Genomic DNA, 19,803 nt, shown 5'->3' with positions numbered 1-19,803 from the left:
AAGACCGGGCCCAAGACAGAACCCTGTGGCACCCCACTAGTCACTCTTCTCCAGGATGAAGAGGAACCATTGATGAGCACCCTTTGGGTTCGGTCAGTCAGCCAGTTACAAATCCACTGAGTGGTAGCATAGTCAAGACCACATTTTACCAGCTTCTTTACAAGAATATCATGGGGCACCTTGTCAAATGCCTTGCTGAAATCAAGGTAGGCTACATCCACTGTGTTCCCTTCATCTACCAGGGTTGTAATTCTGTCAAAAAACGAGATCAGGTTCATCTGACATGACTTATTTTTCAGAAATCCATGCTGACTATTGGTGATCACAGCATTCCTTTCTAGGTGCTCACAGACTGTTTGCTGAATGATCTGCTCCAGAATCTTCCCTGGTATTGATGTCAGACTGACTGGGCGGTAATTATTTGGGTCCTCTCTTTCCCCCTTTTTGAAAATAGGGACAACATTTGCCCTCCTCCAGTCTGCCGGGACTTCACCTGTTCTCCAGGAATTCTCAAAGATGACTGCCAGTGGTTCTGAGATCACATCTGCCAGTTCTTTTAATACTCTTGGATGCAGTTCATCTGGCCCTGGAGACTTGAATACATCTAGACTAGCCAAGTATTCTTGTACTATCTCCTTAGTTATTCTGGGCTGTGTTTCCTCTGCTGAATCATTTGCTCCAAATTCTTCAGGTCGGGCATTGTTTTCTTTATCGGAGAAGACTGAGGCAAAGAAGGCATTGAGGAGTTCAGCCCTTTCTGTGTCCCCTGTTTGCATTTCACCATCTTCTCCTCTGAGTGACCCCACTGTTTCTTTGTTCTTCCTTTTGCTACGAACATACCCATAAAAGCCTTTTTTGTTGCTTTTAACCTCTCTAGCAAGCCTGAGTTCATTCTGTGCTTTAGCTTTTCTGACTTTGTGTCTACACGTGCTGGCTATTTGTTTGAATTCCTCTTTGGTGGTTTCCCCCCTTTTCCATTTTTTGTACACATCCTTTTTAAATCTTAACTCAGTTAAAAGTTCTTTAGATAGCCACCCTGGCTTCTTTAGGCACCTTCCATGTTTCCGTCTCATTGGTATTGCCTGAAGTTGTGCTTTTACTATCTCCCTCTTAACAAACTCCCAGCCATCATGAACTCCCTTTCCTTTTAGTATTACTGTCCATGGGTACTCACCCAGCACTTCCCTAAGTTTTATGAAGTCGGCTTTCTTAAAGTCAAGAAAGTGAGTCCTAGTATGCTTGGCTGCTCCTTTCCGCTGTATAGTAAACTTCAGAAGAGCATGATCACTCACGCCTAATGATCCTTCCACTTCTACCCCACTAACCAGGTCATCAACATTGGTTAGGACCAGATCTAAAATGGCTGTTCCTCTTGTTGCTTCTCCCACTTTCTGGACAATGAAGTTGTCTGCAAGGCCAGTGAGGAATCTGTTTGAGCTTATGCTCTTGGCTGAGTTTGACATCCAACAAATATCCGGGTAATTGAAGTCCCCCATTACTACTATCTCCCTTCCTTTTGCATGCTTGGCCATCTGTTCCAGGAAGGCATCATCTATGTCCTCCGTTTGGCTTGGGGATCTATAGTAAACTCCCACAATGAGGTCACTGTTATTCTTCTCTCCCTTAATTTTGACCCAAATGCTCTCACTTTGGCTTTGAGGTTCTAAATCTTGGATCTCTTCACAGGTATACACATCCCTGACATATAACGCCACTCCTCCTCCTTTCTTGTCTGGTCTGTTTCTCTGAAATAGATTGTATCCCTCCATTATTACATTCCAATCGTGGGACTTATCCCACCAGGTTTCAGTGATGCCTATTATGTCATATTTAGTTTGCTGTACTAAGAGCTCAAGCTCATCTTGTTTATTTCCCATGCTTTGCGCATTAGTGTACAGACATTGAAGTCCATTAATCATTCCCCCGTGTTTCTTATTTAAGGATTTTTTCCTCCCACCACTAGGTCTGCGTGCTGTTTGCTCCATTTGGTCTATGACATTTGGATGATCATCTACATCAATTGATAGACTCCTACCTTCAGGAGCACTGTCTCCCTCCCCCACATTAGTCAGTTTAGAGCCCTCCTGATGAGGTTTCTGAGATTTTTGGCAAAAACTTTCCTCCCAACCGTTGTGAGGTGCAGCCCATCGCTTGCCAGAAGTCCATCTTCAAGAAACTGCAGTCTGTGATCTAAGAATCCAAACCGTTCCTGTTTACACCATTTGCGAAGCCAGCTGTTCACTTCCACTATTTTCCCCTCTCTCCCTGGGCCACGTCGTTCAACTGGGAGGACAGATGAGATGACAATTTGTGCATTTAATTGCTTCAATTTCCTGCCCAGAGCCTCGTAGTCTCTTTTGATCTTCTGGAGGCTATTGCTTGCAGTGTCATTGGTTCCCACATGAACCAAGAGGAAGGGGTATTTGTCAGTGGGTTTTATGATTCCTTGCAGTCGTTCAGTTACATCTTGGATCTTAGCCCTGGGGAGACAGCACACTTCCCGAGACATCTTGTCAGGCCCACAGATCACTGCTTCTGTTCCCCTCAGTAGGGAATCCCCTATCACCACTACACGCCTCCTCTTAGGTCTGGTCGGGGTTCTTCTATGAGCTGTCCGTTCCAAGGTCGCCTGCACATTCCCTGAGGACTGACCTTGCTGCTCGTCTTCATATACCTGAATGACTGTAATGAGGGAGAGATCCTCAAATGGAGTCTGCTCTTTGTCTTCCATGCTAGGGGAGAGGACCTCAAAGCGCTTGTGTATTTCTAAACAATCAGAGCGAACCCTGGGCCTCCTACTTCTTTGAGTCACGTTTCTCCATATATCTGGCTCATGTGTTGGTGAACTAGCCTCCTTCTCAGGGGAGTCCCCTGTCTCCTCCTTGGTGGAGACGGTGTGCTCTGTTGCTTCCAAGAAGAGCTCCAGCTCTCTAATTCTTTGGAGTGTAGCTACATGTTCCTCCAGTTGCTGGACTTTGTCTTCTAAGAGGGTAATCAACATGCAATTGCTGCAGGTAAAGCTGCCTGCAACCTTTGGCAAGATGGCAAACATTGCGCAGGAACCGCAGGCGACTGCAGCTGTTCCCTCACCCTCCATCTTGAGAATGTGTCGTTGGGGGTGGCTACAGCGGTCCTCCATCATAAAAAGTGTGAAGACAGGACAAATAACTCCCCCCCCAAAAAACCTAGGTCTCCCCCAACAAACGTTTGAGACTAGCTCCCCTAAATCTAAAAGATGGATCAAACTGCGCGCGCCATTACGCGCCGCTGCCCTGCAAGCTCTGATAAGCTCCTCCCACAGCTAATCACCTGCCTCAACAGAAACCCTGCCCCGTCTGACCTTTGCACAGGGAGAGCAGCTAATCAGCCACAAAGAAACACACACACAAGAAAACCCTTTTTGCTCCTTCTTCAGCTGCTGCCCTGCAAGCTCTGATAAGCTCCTCCCACAGCTAATCACCTGCCTCAACAGAAACCCTGCCCCCTCTGACCTTTGCACAGGGAGAGCAGCTAATCAGCCACAAATTGAACCCAGTTCATGCTGTGTGTGACAGAGCACATGCTCCTTAAGCCAGGGATGGGGAACCTTTGGCCCTCCAGTGCCCATCTGCACCAGCCAGCATGGCCACAGCACTGTCAGGCAAGGAATGTCCAGAGGGAGGAATCAACTCTTCATTGTCAAAAGCACACTTACAAGTTAGGGAAAGGTATGTCCATCAGTCCTATGTGTCTCAGCTATTTCTGAGAGTGTATCTGATGAGGCAGATACCCCCGACCTTGGCCTACGTATCTCCCCTATCCAAGCTGCGTACAAGCAGGTGCAGACTCCGCCTGTGTTTCACCTTCTGCTCCTCCCTCTTCAACCCTCTTTTGGTCCTGGGAGACAGTGGAGCAGGAGAGGCGGGGGCAAAAGGAAGAGGCTTTTTTTTTACTTTTTCAAAAAGAAAATAAAGTAGTAACAAAAATTTAAAGAGAGCGCTCTCCTCCTCACATGGAAAATCTCCCAATGTTTGCATGGGCGGACTGAGCGGATTTGGGCAGTCCAGTTGCTAGCATTCACACGGCAGCTGCCACTCATGTAGGTCACCACGATATTTCTCCTTCTCTCCAGCCTAATAATAATAATAATAATAATAATAATAATAATAATAATATATTATTGTCATTGCCCCCTCTCAGGGACAACGAAATTACTTGACTGCTCCATAAAAACACTAATTAAAACAATACAGTATAGTACAGCAAGGAAGATTAGATGACTTTCAAAGTCCAGGCTTCCCATTCAGGGCTGAGATCGCTCTGGAGAAGAAGCTGTTCTTAAGACGGCTCGTTCTTGTCTTCATCGTCCTGTATCTCCATCCCGACGGCAGGAGCTCAAAGAGACAGTGACCAGGATGCGATGGATCTTTTACTATGTCCAGTGCCTTCCTATGGCACCTTGTGGCATAAATCTGCTCTAAGGTGGAGAGTGGGCAGCCAACAATGCTCTCTGCTGCCTTAACAACTCTGCACAACCCCATCCTGTCCTGGGTAGTACAGCTTCCGTACCACACACATAAGCCATAAGTGAGCACGCTCTCAATGGCACAGTGATAGAAGGCAAGCAGCAGTTTCTGCGGAAGATGGTTTTTCCTTAGAATTCTCAAAAAGTACAGTCTCTGCTGCGCCTTCTTCACAAGCCCCCTTGTATTGGTGGGCAGTGCGGAAGATACTTGCCTTGACCCGGATGCCGGCAGTCTATGCTATGCCACTGGGATAAGTCTTCTAGGAGGCTATCCTGGAAGTTGCTCCAAAACCAAAGGCTGCCTTCTCTCCAGTCACAAGAGAGAGAGGTCACACAGAAACTGGCATTTTCTAATTTACAGCTCACCCTTAGCCACTGCATCCGTTCATTTATCTAGTTGTTGGTTTATTTGGCAGAAATGGGAAAGAGCAGTATTTTAGAAGCAGAGGGCGAGGGATTTAATTAAAAGAACAACCTGCAAGTGCAAGGAGAATCCCCTTCCCTCATTGCCCCTGAGGCAAGAGGCTTATGCTTTTCTGTCAGCTGTTTACTAGGATCTGCTTCCAGCCCGCTAGTAAGGCACTGCATAAGAAGTTGCACCTTGAGGAGGTATCAGCCCGAGATGATGGATAGGTTTCCTGGAGTACTGAAAAAATCGATGAGGCAAGGAATCTGCTTTAATTATTCGGAGCACCATCTGCTCAACGTGTCTCACAGATGTTGGCCTAGATCCAGAGGTATATAATGAAATGTGCAGCAGAACTGGGAAGAATGCAGATTTTCCTGAAAGGCATCTATAGAGGCAGCGGCATGGCAACAGAAGAGCCAAGGAGCACAGCAGCAGCAGCAGCTGGCATTATGCTCAGAGAGCTCACATGTCACGAGGAGGTGCTTGCTTTTATGCTGGCTGCACAGAAACTTCAGCAACTGTTTTTTTCAATGCTTATTTTTGCATTGATCAGTGAAATTCTTTCCCTAAAAAACCCCTTAGTTAACAATAAATGACTTGTGAGAAATTGGTTTTCACAGCTTTCAATGAACCGGGAATAAGAGTGCTTCAATTCCCTAAAAGTCAGAAAATGGGAGAGACAGGTGGTCATCCAGCCTCTGTTCAAAGAGCTCCAACACTGCAGAGCCACTGCTCTCTAAGGGAGTCTGTTCTACTGTCATACAACTTTGACAGAAACTGCTGGGGTGGAGGAGCGTGCTATGGCAGCCGAAGACCCAGAAGGAGCGCACATATATTTCTCCTCAGGGGTGAACAGCTCACAAGGGCTGCCTTATGTTGAGATGCTGAAGACATCTTATTGAGGGGTGCCTTGCCACATTCAGCAAGAGGCAAAAAAATCTCCCCAAACCTCTCTGTTGGTGTGAAGATGAGAGCACCTACAGCACCAACCCTGAATCAACTGCAGGCAGACTCAGCAGAAGACAATAGATCCTCAACAGGTCAATCATGGTTCTTGGTCTCTCTCACCGGTATTATCTTTCTGCTACATTGGTATCAGTGATGATTTGCCAGGAGTTCCTAAGGACAAATGCTATGAATTGTTCTAAATACAGAATATGAACTCACGTTTTGTTATTTATGTCTCTGTAACTGCTGCCCTTGTCCAAACATTTATTTCCTACAGTGGTACCTCGGGTTACAGACACTTCAGGTTACAGACGCTTCAAGTTACAGACTCTGCTAACCCAAAAATAGTACCTCTGGTTAAGAACTTTGCTTCAGGATGAGAACAGAAATTGTGCTCCAGAGGCGCGGCGGCAGCGGGAGGCCCCATTAGCTAAAGTGGTACCTCAGGTTAAGAACAGTTTCAGGTTAAGAACGGACCTCCAGAACAAATTAAGTTCTTAACCCGAGGTACCACTGTATTCTGGTATGGAACGGATGTACTAGTGGGGTTTAAAAAAAAAAAAAACCTTGCCTAGCGAATGCATTGCTAATCCGTGAGTTAGATCAGGGAAAGGGATGTTGCTGGCCTATAATCATCTCAATAATTGGCCATATTAGCTTGGGATGATGGGATGTGGAGTCCAACAGCATCTGGAGGATGAAAGGTCACCCCCTGCATTAAATAGTAAATCAACCAAAATAGAAAGGCTGCTACTTGCAGCCAACATCCGTTTGACATAGGAATGGTGATTTGATAAATAAATAAAAGGTGAAAGGAACATTTCATGGTACACTTAAAATATGCTTCCTTTATGAGTAATAAAGGGACTTGTATTAAAGGGAAATTACTCACTTCAAGAAATGTGCAAGTAAACAAAGGCACAAGCTAATACAGGAACATCTGAATATCATCAACACAGTGTAAGTTCAAACAATGAGATTTAATATTCTTCATTGCCAAGAGTGCCAATAAACCAAAACACCTATTTCACAAAACACCCAGATGCCGCATGCCCAAATAAAACCGTGATCAGTATAATCAAAATCAAGAACATCTCCTTCAGTGCCTTTACAGCACACAGGTATGTTTACTCAGAAGTCAGTCACATTGTGTTCAAAGAACCTAACTCTTGAATAAGTACTTTTAAGACTGCAGCTCGGGTCTCTACAGTAGAAGTTATTGTGTCAGCCGGATCTATGTCTTCTGAGAAGTAAGCCCAAGTTAAAGTGCAGTCCTGCTCCCTATAAGAGAGTGTTTGGAGTTGCAACTGAAGTGGTGCAATGCATACACATAAAGCCTCATAGCTCCGCAAGAGCTTCCCAGTTCATTCTGGAGAAGTGGGGAAGGGAATTGAATCTTGCTCCCTAGGGTCGATTGCTCTGCTCTCCCACTCTGAACCAACTCTCTTTTTAGCATTTCCACACATTTTAGTGTCCAGGGATGGTTGGCCAGCACACTACATTGACAAATGTCCCATCTAGTTTGGCTCCAGATGAGCACTCTGCTATAAGGAAGTAAAGCATCAGAAAAAAGTAGCCGGGACCACCCTGCACAGCAACCAGCATCAGCCTTCCTTTTAATGCTATAAGTGCTAGTATAAGGGGAAATTAAAGCAAAACCACGGTTAATGGATTTGTTTCTACTACAAGAAAGATAGGAGTGTGCTAAAATGCAAGAAGGGAAACTACAAAGGATATGGAATGGTGTGTGTAAAAAAGAATTGTGCACATATATTTTTAAAAAAGCTTTTAATCATTGTCTTTGTGGATTCTTAGGCAGGTGATGTGGTGGGGAATCATTACGTAAGGAAAGCTCAAAGAATGAAAATAAACAGGATATCGTATATAGAAGAGCCTTTAAAATGAATTTTATTGTCAGATTATTATTTTTTACAAGTAGCCTTTTAGAGGCTTCATACAAGAACTCTGTTGCAAAACTCTAATAAATAGTCTGCCCCAAGTCCCACTGTTTAAAATAAAATAAAAACTAAAGAGAAAGAAAAATAAGTCAGGATGCTGAGAGATGTTAGCAATATTTCCCATTTACAAATTACATCAGGCATTATATAGATCTCCTTCATACAAATTATTGAAGATGAAAAACAACAACAACACCCTAAGACATTCTATCTTTCTGCGAAAGCACTCCAGAAATACTCTCAAACCAATCCTCTCACATGGCCAAATGTTATCAGGGGGGGGGGGAACACCCCAAGGGGATTTTCATCAAATGAAGCTGTAGGTCAGAACGAACCATGTGGGTTTGTACAGTTAATTAAGAGTTATGAAAATGCGTATCAAAGAAGGCCAGGAAGACTCAATGGAAGGTAAAGAACACTCCCAGTGATGAATGAGGCCTAGAACACAGGGAAGGAGAGGAAGGTTGATGAAATGGACAGGCATGGGCTGCTGCCGTTAGGTGCAACAGTGCATAGGAAAGAGTATCACGGCTGCATGCAGAGAAGGTCACAAATGAGATTTACCACATGCCACTTGAAACAAAGCTTAGGCAGGCTGCAGGGCACACCGGTTTCTTCCCCCAATGCTAAGACTTCATTCCTTGCCGATGCGACGTTTTATGGCAGTTCTAATGGAAAAGTCACGTGCCAAAGATTCAAGAGTAAGGATTCTTCCTTCTCCCGATTCTAAAAATCAAGGGAAGACTTCGATCATGTTAATAAAGGAGCCATCCCATTGTCTTTTCACTTAGGGCAATGATGACAAAGTTATTAAAAATTTACTTATATGACAGACGCCTGCTGCATGGAGCGCAACTCGCAACGGTTGCTTCACAGCTTCGCCTTATTTTGGATATGTACGAGTGCTAAGAAGTAACACATGGGCAGCGACACTGGTGTGTCCTATTAAAGACTCAATATGCAAGCTATTAAAATGAAAATCCATTGAGGTCAACAGCATTCAGGCACACATGGCGTTGTGTGCAGTCTTAACAGTACAGCACGTTATCTGTCAAAAGGCCACCAATGGAAACTGGGGGTCGGTATTGTCTCGTTCTCCTTTCCAAGGCAAATTTCAGGGGTGCTGCATAAGGGTGCTAAGTGTCACACTGCTAGGGTGGGGCACGGCGAAAGAGCTTTGGCTCATTTCCTTTCTCAGGAGTAGGCCCTGTCAAGGCCCACAGACCACTGCTTCCTGGCCCTTTTCTTCCTTGCTGTTGCTGACTGTTTGCAAGCAAAAGACAAAAACGAGGAAGCAGGGTAGCATCCTCTACTTCCCACTAGGCAGTTGTGCAGATTGGGCCCAGAGGGAGAGAGAAAGGCATTGAGTGGAGAAGAGGAGGAGACCCATGGATGAAGAGTGTCTGGCCCAAAGAGCTCCCCAAACCTAGAATCCACACTGGACATAATTACACAATCTCCAGATCAACGGGAGTGGGCTATCTGTATTAAAGAAATGTAAAATATGCAATGCTATCAGGAAGGGATTGGTAAGAGAAAGGTCCCTAGGTAGGAAGACACAGAAGGCAGTTCTTACAAAAGGAGTGAGTATTCTCTTCACTCAAGGAGCCTGAGAAAGGATATCTGTTCAGCATATCAAATTTGTACTGCCTTTCTGTCCCTTAGGTAGCTGGAAGCCCATGCACTTCCACTGGAAAACAAAGGCGCAACAACCACCGATTCAAAGAGATGTGCAGAAATGGAATTGGGTAACTTGCCATAGCCATGGCTCAAGTCTCCACTGGCTACACTGTACACACTTGTACACGTGCACACTCTAGGGGAAATGGCTCTATACAAGGTATGTGGAGATAGCACTAAGGATGGTCAAGCACAAATCATTGAGGTGACACCCAAAACATAGCTCACATCCTCTGGCTTGTGGAACACATCAGAAACAATAGAAAGGAAGCAGCAAAACAAACATCTTTCTAGTTTTCTAGAAGTTGTAATATTTGCCAAAGCAGCAAGAATAAAGCAGATTAATCTGAAACTGATACAAAGGAGTGAATAGAAATAAATAGAGGCAGATGGACAAGTTATTCTGGTCCACTCTCCCAAGTCATTTTGTACAGGACAGGTAAGGAGAATGTGCAAAAAAATAAAGACATTCACATTTTAGCAGTTAAACTTTTATTTTCTTTAAAATTACTTTTTTTGTTGCTTTTATTTTTTTCCTACAAAAGGCAGACAATGATTGTTGATCTGCAATAGTTCTGGGTGCTTGCAGAGATGCAAAAAAAGGGTAATCAGAGTATGAAAGATGTAAAAGTGCTCTGACTGGACTTTCAAAGGTCATGATTAGTGTGGTATTAAAGCAAAGTCCCACTACAGAGGTGATTTCACTTTTTTTGCCAATGTGTTTGTTTCAATGTGTGCTGTTCTTAGCTCATATCAATTGTGTTGAAAACCCATTCCGTGAATTTCTTCAGTTTCTCAGAGGCATTCTGGGATTCCTCTTGTAATCGTAAATTGTCTTCTCGCAAATGCTGGACTTCGGCCTGAAGATTGGCTTTGTCTTCTTTTTCCTGGGAAGAATGAGCAAAAGCATCTCAGATGGGATTCTATGTGACAAGCCCTACCCTATAGTGATCACCAGGCCAGACCTTCATCAAAAAGGTGTTCTCTCCAACCTCCCCAGGCTTCCCGCCTTCTAATTTACTACTACTACAACTACTACTTATTTTATTATTTCTACTCTGCCCATCTGGCTGGGTTTCCCCAACCACTCTGGGCAGCTTCCAGCAAAATATAAAAACAGAACAAAACGTCAAACATTAAAGACTTCCTGATACAGTGGTACCTCAGGTTACATACGCTTCAGGTTACAGACTCCGCTAACCCGGAAATAGTGCTTCAGGTTAAGAACTTTGCTTCAGGATGAGAACAGAAATCATGCTCCGGCGGCGTGGCGGCAACAGGAGGCCCCATTAGCTAAAGTGGTGCTTCAGGTTAAGAACAGTTTCAGGTTAAGTACAGACCTCCGGAACGAATTAAGTACTTAACCTGAGGTACCACTGTACAGTGTTTTGAGATGTTGTGGCATTCCACATTTTCTGGTGTTTGCGATGACATTCCTTTCCCTCTCCCTAGATCCTTGTGCCATCAATTCTGTTGAGTTTTCCCTTGTAAATCCAAAGCTTCCTCTCTCTGCCAAACAGGAAATGGACCACTGGCCGATGCAAAGCAAGATCTCCTCTTCATCCGCCATCAGTAGGACTCAATGTTATTCCGTGTTTCAAACAAGATATGACACCAAACCACACACTTCATCAGAAGTGCTTGGGTTTTCAAATTATCACTATACTATTCTATTAATACAATTATTCTTAACTGCCACAGGTCTCTCCATTCTCATTAGAATTACAGTATGTGGGCTTAAATCTATCTTTTCTTGCCATGCTCTCAATGAAAACCACCACTGTCACCTCTGGTTTGGTGGCTATTAGGAGGAAAGCTCCCACAGACACTTGTCTTCTGAGACTAACAGCTGCTGTGGAAGGCGGATTTTATTTGGAGTGTTGTGGTGGGGGAATAAAGGGTCAAGTTCTTTTTCTGCACTCCTGACAAACAAAAAGCACCAGTGACACTTCAAGTGAAGGGTTTTGTACTTGGTTTGGCTGTAAGAAAGTACACCTTCTGATTTCATCTCCTATTTATGTTTTAGTTCCAGGGCTTCTTAACAACTCTGTTTTGAAATACAGCACGAGTTCAGGGCTCATAGAGCTGTTAGCATGGACTAGCATTTAAACAGAAATAACTCAGAAGTTCTTTAAGTCAAAATATTTACCTTCTTTAAATCCTCCTGCAACATTCTCAGCATACTTTCCAGCTGGTTCACTTTAGAAGCAAGAGAAGGAGGAGATTCTTTACTGCAGGAAGGAGGAGACAGACACAGAGTTGTTTACTTTCTCTGTGGCCTTATGCCAGGGCCAACCCCCCCCCCAAATGCTTTGGACTCCAACTCACATCAGCTCCAGTGGCTAATGGTGGGATGATGGGAGTTGGATTCCAATAATGTCTGAAGGGCACCAAGTCCCCCATTCTCTGTCTTATGCAGACAGAACCAGTGGTTTGCTTTCCTTAATCACAAATCAGTGTTACATCTGCATATATAACCCATGGTAAGTAAAGGATGTTAATCAGTAAGAACACAAGGCCCCTGTTGAAACAGATCAAGTGTCAATCGAAGCCAACATTTCATTTCCAATTCCAGCCAATCAGGCACTTCTTGGAAGCCATGGAGGAGGGCATCCTCCGCAGGTGTTTGTCTTCAGGAGCTGGTTCTCATAGGCATATCAACCCACCCACTCCCTAGCCCTTCCCCAAGAAAAGCATATGCCCCTTTCTTTTTTCATGGTTCTGACCAGGAAGGATCCATTCAGATACCAAGCACTACATTTCTCCTTCTTTAAAAGACATCTAAGCTAGTTGACATCACAACATTCTGCAGCAGTGAATTTGCCAGGTTAATTATGCACTGTGTGGAACAGTTATTTCCTTTGCTCTGAACCTATTGCATCTTGTTAACCAGGTTAAGGCACCAAATCAAGGTTAGTGCTAACCAGGGTCCACCTGTAATAATAATAATAATAATAATAATAATAATAATAATAATAATAATAATAATAATTTATCATTTATACCCCGCCCATCTGGCTGGGTTTATGTCTGTGGGAAGCCTTAGCAAGACGTTTTGGAACAGCTGTATAGACTTTTGGGTTGGTTTGGCATCCTATGACAGCAACTGCGTGTTTCCAATACCCCTTCTGGAAAGACTGATCTAAAAACATAGGCAGACTCTCTCAAAGGTGGGCCTGTTCTAGAGTTTTAAAGCAATGCGTGCTACTTGCCATAGCTATTGTATGATAATACTACACATGTCGTCTTCTCCATCAACCAGACAATGATTATTTGAAACGCTTGAACTCATCCTCTCTAACAGGGATGGGGAACCTGTGACCCTCCAGATGTTGATGGACTGCCTACACACAACACCCATGATCCTTGGTCATTGGCTATGCTGGCTGGGGCTGATGAGAGCTGGAGTCAAAGAACATCTGGATGGTCACAGATTCCTCACTCCTTCCCTAGAATAAACTGCCAAGCATCATTTAACATTTTACATACCCAGTGTAAGGCTTCATCTGAGCAGGAAGCTGGTCTTCGGTTTGATCACTGTTGGAAGCAACACTGACAGGTCTGTGGTTTTCATCACTAGTGGCAAAAAATGAGGCTCGCTGGACTGGAGAGAGACAGACAAACACATGCCACAAAATAATTATTTTTTTCTTTTGCAGCAGAAGAAAGCAGTCTTCTTTCACATGAAAACAAAACAGGAAGACAAGGAAAAGAATGTCCTGTAACAAAGTCACGAACCGGAATCCTCTCCTGAGAATGTTTCCATTTCAGATAATCATTACAGAAATGACTTTATGAAGTGGTGTCTGATTTTGTTTTCCTCTTTCCTCCTCATTTATTGCTTTTTATGTCATGTATTCTAGACTGCAAGCCTCCTTGAAGGAAGAATCCTGTTTTAATTGATCATGCATAAGGTGCTCCGGGAGCCTTTTCTGCTGAAAATGCTAGTTCTATCACTAAATGGTCCACATTCCTTTTTAAAAGTCTTTCTGGCCCTGTGGCAAAAGGCTGCACATTTAAGCCTTGATATTTGCAAATCAAAATAAGGATGAACTGAAAACACTGATTGACAGCAAAGCACCTATTGCATTTCAGATACAATATTAAAATGGGAAGCACACCAAAAATGCAAAAAGAAAGTACACTGGAATAGTGTTAAGTGACGTAAGATTGTCATTGCAACTGAAGAGGAAACTTGGGTTTCAGAGCTGGAAAACCTATGCAAGACATGGCAAATTAAAACAAATTTGTAAAGCAGGTGTAAGAGCTTTTGAAGCAGTAACCTGCCAAGACCTACCCTCAAAGGCTTTGGCAGCATCTACCAAGTTTGACCAGTCTAGGTCAGAAGCAGAATCGGGCAGAGGCATGAGACCAGGATCTGGCATGGGCTGCCTTCTCTGATCCTGGATATCTGTGAGGGAACTGTCAGAGGCAGAGAACTCTCCTGAAGCAACAAAGAACATAGACAAACACACAATTAAAAGCAGAAATCAGGAAAAGCTAACAACACTGAAATTCAGCTGAGAGAATATTCTAAAGAAACAATTTTCTTCTTGAATTTCCACAGCTTCAGATCCACATGGAGGTTATTCAAATGTGAAAAGGAAGGTAACTGAGCATTATAGGCCAGATTAAACTAATAGGTCCAGCCACTGAGAATGCCATTCTTTGTGCCATTGCTGCTCTGACTTGGCATATCAGTGGTATGGTGAAACAGGAACATACCACTGATTTTAAAGATTGTTCTTGGAAGAGTTTTACGATATGTCTAAGATAGGTCTAAGTTTCTAAGATATGTCTAAGATAAAGCCATATAGAGCTTTATAGGCCAAAACAATCACCTTAAATTATGCTCCAGAGCCAATGAAGAGTCAAGCAGATGCTGGAGGCACTGGCATAAAAAGCCAGTAATGACCACCCTCTTCAAAAGCAGGTCTTATATTCTATATCAGTTGTAGCTTTTGAACCATCAAGGGCAGCACCAAGCAGAATACATTGCAATATTCACGTTTCAAGCTTACATAAGGCAGGAACATACCTTTGAACCCATCTCTAAGCACAAAAGCATGGTTGGTGTGAAAGAGGCTCGCTTATTCCGAGTTCTCAGGACAGAGCAGGCTGCTGGCTGAATCAACGCACGGCACTTTCACAATAATGCTGAAGTTGGAAGCATACTCACCATGTAAGGATTTCATTCCTAACGTGTACGACGGCCTTCTTAATGGTAATGACTTGGGAAGAGAAGGATATGTGCTGGTGAAAAGGACATCATTTGGCAGGGCTTGGTCTAGAAGAGAAGCTCGCGAGGGGAAGAAGTGTTCCCTTTGACTGCTGTAAATACTCTCATCTGACAGAGTCCTCTGCAACGCACGCCTTGAGGTAGGAGTGCTGGGGAACGGAGACTGGAAGAAGAGAAAGGAGCGATAACTGCCAGTAGTACATGTCAAAAGTGCATGGTGTTTTTTAATTTGTTGGAAGCCACCCAGAGTGACTTGGATAACCTAGTCAGATGTCATATTAATGACAACAACATGTAATAATAAGGTGATTTTAGAATGTCCCTTTAAAAGTGAGAACCAGTTCCAGGATAACATTTCGTCCCTTTCAGGTCTTTCAGAATGGGTGCACAGAAAATTGTAGTTAACCTGTACCGATTCAAAGGTTACATGTGTCTGCATCCCAAAGGCATTTATACCCACAGCTACAACATGGAAAAACATATCTGGATGTACACTGGACTAATTTTAAGTAAGCATGTCCCGAAAAGGACTAAAGGCCTATCCTGAATTGTAAAAGCAATATTCTTAGTGATATTCTCCTGTCTGTGCTAATAACATGATAACCTGCTCTCACGTAACAAAAAGCGATCAGGCATGCTTGGTGGCTGCTTGACATTTTCTGAACTTCAAGGAGATACATGTTCTAGCGCTGCATCCATCCTCCAAAGAATGAAATACATTTTAGAAAGCACAACGTTCATTATGACCGATATGTGTGTTGGAGGGTAAGCCTGTCTCTCTGTTAGTTGCTTTTTAAAGGGGTCACTGAACATTCCTGCACTTGAGTGCTCACACAACCATGTTCCACCAAACAATGTTTGTTGGGTGCTGAGAGCAGCAGGGTTGTAGAGGCTGATTTTCTCAACAATGAAATATTATGGCCAGAGTGCTAGGTAAACATCTCCAAGAAACAGAAATCATTAACCCGTGAAAGTTGTTTGGTGGATCCACTACAATAAATGAGTGGCATCTGTGCCTTTACTGCACAAGAAAAATCATCTAGAAGGCCCCTCAGACAGAAAAGGCAATTCTCATTTCTTCTACTTCCTGCATTTTCTATTTTATTATACAATAAACTTTCAAGACAGTGCTGAAGAGAATCTATCAATTCAGCAATATTCCTTCTACACAGAGAAGATGTGGAAGGAATGGCTCTTACATCTGCATGGTAAACAATGCTAAAATCAAGGTCTCCCTTAGTCCCTTATCTCCCCAATCTCCCCAGTCCCAAATCTCTCAATCATCATCACTGATTGGATGCAAGCGCTGCATAGTGAGGTTGTAGCAGGAATTATTGAGTGGTGTGTAGGCACCAGAAGGGTGGGATAGCAATGTGCCAAAATAGAATTAGCTTCCAAATCAGAAGCTTATTAATTATTTCTCCTGTAGGAAATTTTTTGAATCCTTACATTCTGTATTTTTGTATGTACAAAAGTTATCCAAGAGCTGTTGTGGATAAAAGCCATAGTGTAGGGCAAACTACTTCTTCTTCTTTTGTCTGAGAGCTGCGTGCCACCAACACTTTCTCACTTCCATACCCAGGACAGATACACACAGCTCCCCTCCTTAGTTGCTGGGGGAGTTATTGCCACCTCTCCATTCATTAAGATTAATCTGATGGGTTGGGAGGGGTCAATTTGCATGCCCTTCAGGGCTTCACAGAGAGGTTTAAAAGTTCTCTACCTACTCCAATGCTGTGACTGCATACTTTTTCTCATTTCCTTCTACTGCTGCCAAAATTGCTGGGGCCATTGGGGTGGGGGGACATAAAATTAGCTGGGAGGGCTGTACCTGGTCCCCAGGGCAGAAGTACTCATCCCTGAAGTGAGTTGCTCCTGTATGGCTTGTTTATGAGAAGAGAGGAGGAGAACAGAGAAGAGACCTCAAACATAGGAAGATGCTTTATATAGAATCAAGAACATTGGTTCATCTAGCTTGGTATGGTCTTCAATGGCTGGCAGTGGGTCTCCAGGGTTTCAGGCAAGGGTCTCAAGGCAGCTACTCTACCACTGTACCAATGCATATGAGTATCTTTAGAGAGAGAAAGAGCAAGCCCACTCTGCTACTGCATGTCTTCTGCCAAAAGTTCTATAGTTGTTCAGGCATGGCGGTAACTCAGAAGCTTGGTAGACAAACAACTTATCAAAGAGGTGAAACTCTTTCTGGACCAGACCTCACTTTACACTGCAGATTCTGAATGATATGACCATTGCGTACTTGGATTTTTAAAAATCCCCACCTGATGAGATGTGCCTGAGACAAACGTGGGAGTTGCAGGGAAGGAGCTTCACAAACCTTTTTTTTTTGGTCATTTGTGAAAAGTGCTCCCCTTAGCAATTTTAGGACACGGCGGAGTGGGTGTTGCAACACAAGTTCTTCTCTTGGACTGGAAGCGCTTTGCCAAAAGAAGAGGAGTCACACTGCAGGGACTCGGCAGCACGGCCCCTCCCCTTCTTCTGACATCAGGAAAGTGAAGGAAATGATATAAAAGAGCGGCTAAGAAAGAAAGAAGCGTCCCCTCAGAAAACAGCTAATCTTGAACAAAGAGAATGTAAGTGCTCATAATGAACTCTTTCAAGGAGTTAGGGAAGGGCTATCTTAATGCCCTTGTCTACTAAGAGGATTTTTTAAATTAAGAGAATAGGCAGTAATAGTAACACTGGTATCAGGATTCATGAATTTTGGCAGGTTATTTGTTTAAACTAGTGACTACCGTCTCAATGAGGAAAATAATTTGAGAGAGAGCAGACTCCATTGATCATGAGGAGCTCCACAAGAGACATGTACTAACAGCTACTAGGACAATCAATCATTTAAATGATTAGCAATTTTGCAAAAAGAGAACAGTCCTTGTCTGACGAGTCATGAGAAAGTTTTCATCTTTCCCCTCAAAATGCCAGTAGGCAGTTGGGCGGGGGGAATACTTGCCTGTGGCAATTTGCCTTTGCTCCAGCCTCAAAGACAACACTGAAAAATAATCTGTATATGGAACCTCATACTTACAAGTTTTAATAAGCCTCTTTGGGTTTTGACAAGCAAAGAAAGAAGTTGCGAGTGCCCTCTTTTGCATGGTTGCTGTGGAAACCATTTAGTCTCTGACAAGCTTGAAATGTTAAGCAGTGGCTTTCAGCACAGAGGCCTTAGAAATCAAGGCTCTTTCTTCAAGATTATTCATTGGATGTTTAAAGATGGTTAAGTCATTAGTACTTCTGGTGAAACCTTAAGGAATTGTTCTGGGTGGATTTATTTCAAGTGTTTTAAAGTTTGGGAAGCAATTTTGGCCCTCACGAAATGAGGCATGGGTTCAGTAGAAAGTTCTGCTCACTCCAAGCATGCCATTACTCAAGAGAAAAGTGGAAGAGCCACTCAACTGAACGAAGGCGGCCTTTGGAAGAAAACATTCCATTAGCACTAGTGGCTTTTCAGCAACTGATACCTCCTTCTGATAAAAGGCTGCATGCAGAACTATGAGGTGCAATTGTGGCACCTGCTAATGCAGTATATTGAAACCTTCCCTAACTAAAACTCCCCAAGAACCAAAGGAGGCCAGTGGCAATGTTGTAATTCATGAAGAAAATTCACACCCTGTCAGAAGCTCTGTACCATTCATCTGAGTACAGATCAGGCTGTAAAAGGTTTCCATGAGATGCTGTTAAGATGCTGTAATGTGAGATACCACGAAAGCTCTTTAAAACAGAAAGCATTCATCTCCTTCCCTACTCTGTCTGGTGTAGAACCACAGTAGCATTTTCTAATCTAGCAGATATTCAGAAACTTTCGGATTTAGTGTTCTACTCAACCTTGCACTTTTCAGAAATATACAAATAAACATAAAGCCATTGAAGAAAAATAACCAGCAGTTCACATAAATCCATTCTCTAGAAATACAGTGGGTTTGGAAAGGGTTGCCGAAAAGGGCAACTCCATTAAGGCCAAATGAGAATAAACTTGGTGGGCTTCTCTGGAGATTTTGTTTCACAAAACACAAAAGATGCCCTATTCCTTGTGGCTCAACCCACCCTGAGGAGTGCAAAAGCAGACACACCTTGGCAAATCTCTAGGCACATAGGAATGCAGTTGGGAGAAAGTGATTCTTAAGATACGCTACTACCATGCCATGTAAGATCAGGACTAGACCTTTGAACCGAGTCTGAGAAAGCAATTAGAAGCCCTTCAAGAAAATTAAGGGAATCTCTGTGGCCAAATCAAGTTAACATCCTGGCCAGTACACTCAGAACCCACTGATCAATTATTTACAGGAAATGCAAGTTAATGTATGGGAAAGGTAACTGACAGTTGTAGCTTTTATTGCGCACCGTGACTCCCACAGTTGTTTATACTTAATCATAAAAAGAGATAAGCTCAGCAGTCACAGGACCGCGGAAAACCTGCTCTTTCACACCAACTGCAGCAGCCGCTGGCTGGCCTTGACATCCTCTTCTCAGCAGGAAGGCGATGATACCATTCTGTAACACCTACCTTAAAGTTTTTCTGAGACTCTGGTGTCGGGCTGTCTAGATCTATTAGCTTCTTCAGCTCTTCCTCGATATTTGACTTAGATGCTCGCTTTGGTGAGGCACGAAGATCTCTGGCTGATGCGCGCAACCGAGGATGTGCCATTTCATTACCATCGCTTTGGTGACGCCTTTAAAGGAAGGAAGATAAACACTTAGGAATCCAAGCCCAGACCTTTGCAGCACCCTCCCGTTATTCAGAGAAAATGTTTGCACAGAAGGTGGGCACTTGGATGGGGAGAGGGACTGAGAAAAGTTGTATAGGAATGCCTGTTTAAAGGAATAAACCTGTTAGGTACATTGGCTTTTCCATAACTCTATAAGAAGCTCATCCTAAAAGCAGAAAGGCTGACTGCATCGCCACAGTATAACCACAGTTAAGGCAACTGACACCAGACTTACTGGCTAATGTGAAGCTGTATGATTATCAAAGAGATGTCTAAGAGGCTTTGCTGCTATCATTCCCTTGCTTTGGTTTTGCTTAGTACCATTTCAGCATCCCAACCACATG

At 43.5% G+C, this 19,803-nt stretch overlaps 1 protein-coding gene across 8 annotated transcripts in view; it reads right to left on the bottom strand.

The window, feature by feature from the left end:
• Positions 1 to 7,746: 7,746 nt before the first annotated feature.
• The window catches only part of SIPA1L1 (signal induced proliferation associated 1 like 1), a 150,637-nt gene continuing 138,580 nt past the window's right edge, over positions 7,747 to 19,803 (bottom strand). For 7 of the 8 annotated variants that reach the window (XM_083606155.1, XM_083606159.1, XM_083606162.1 and 4 more), the window contains 6 exons: positions 19,258 to 19,423; positions 14,679 to 14,901; positions 13,797 to 13,943; positions 12,989 to 13,103; positions 11,649 to 11,730; positions 7,747 to 10,386 (listed from right to left, as the gene is read on the bottom strand). In XM_083606155.1, the coding sequence (XP_083462281.1) occupies positions 10,243 to 10,386; positions 11,649 to 11,730; positions 12,989 to 13,103; positions 13,797 to 13,943; positions 14,679 to 14,901; positions 19,258 to 19,423 (877 nt within the window). In that variant the 3' untranslated portion in view covers positions 7,747 to 10,242. The remainder of the gene's footprint in view (positions 10,387 to 11,648; positions 11,731 to 12,988; positions 13,104 to 13,796; positions 13,944 to 14,678; positions 14,902 to 19,257; positions 19,424 to 19,803) is intronic. The other variant, XM_083606161.1, reaches the window with a different exon arrangement.

Source organism: Podarcis filfolensis, assembly GCF_964270895.1.
Source record: "Podarcis filfolensis genome assembly, chromosome: 1".
Classification (NCBI taxonomy): Eukaryota; Metazoa; Chordata; class Lepidosauria; order Squamata; family Lacertidae; genus Podarcis; species Podarcis filfolensis.
Note: the sequence above shows the minus strand (reverse complement) of the source record. Positions and strands in the feature narration are given on the sequence as shown.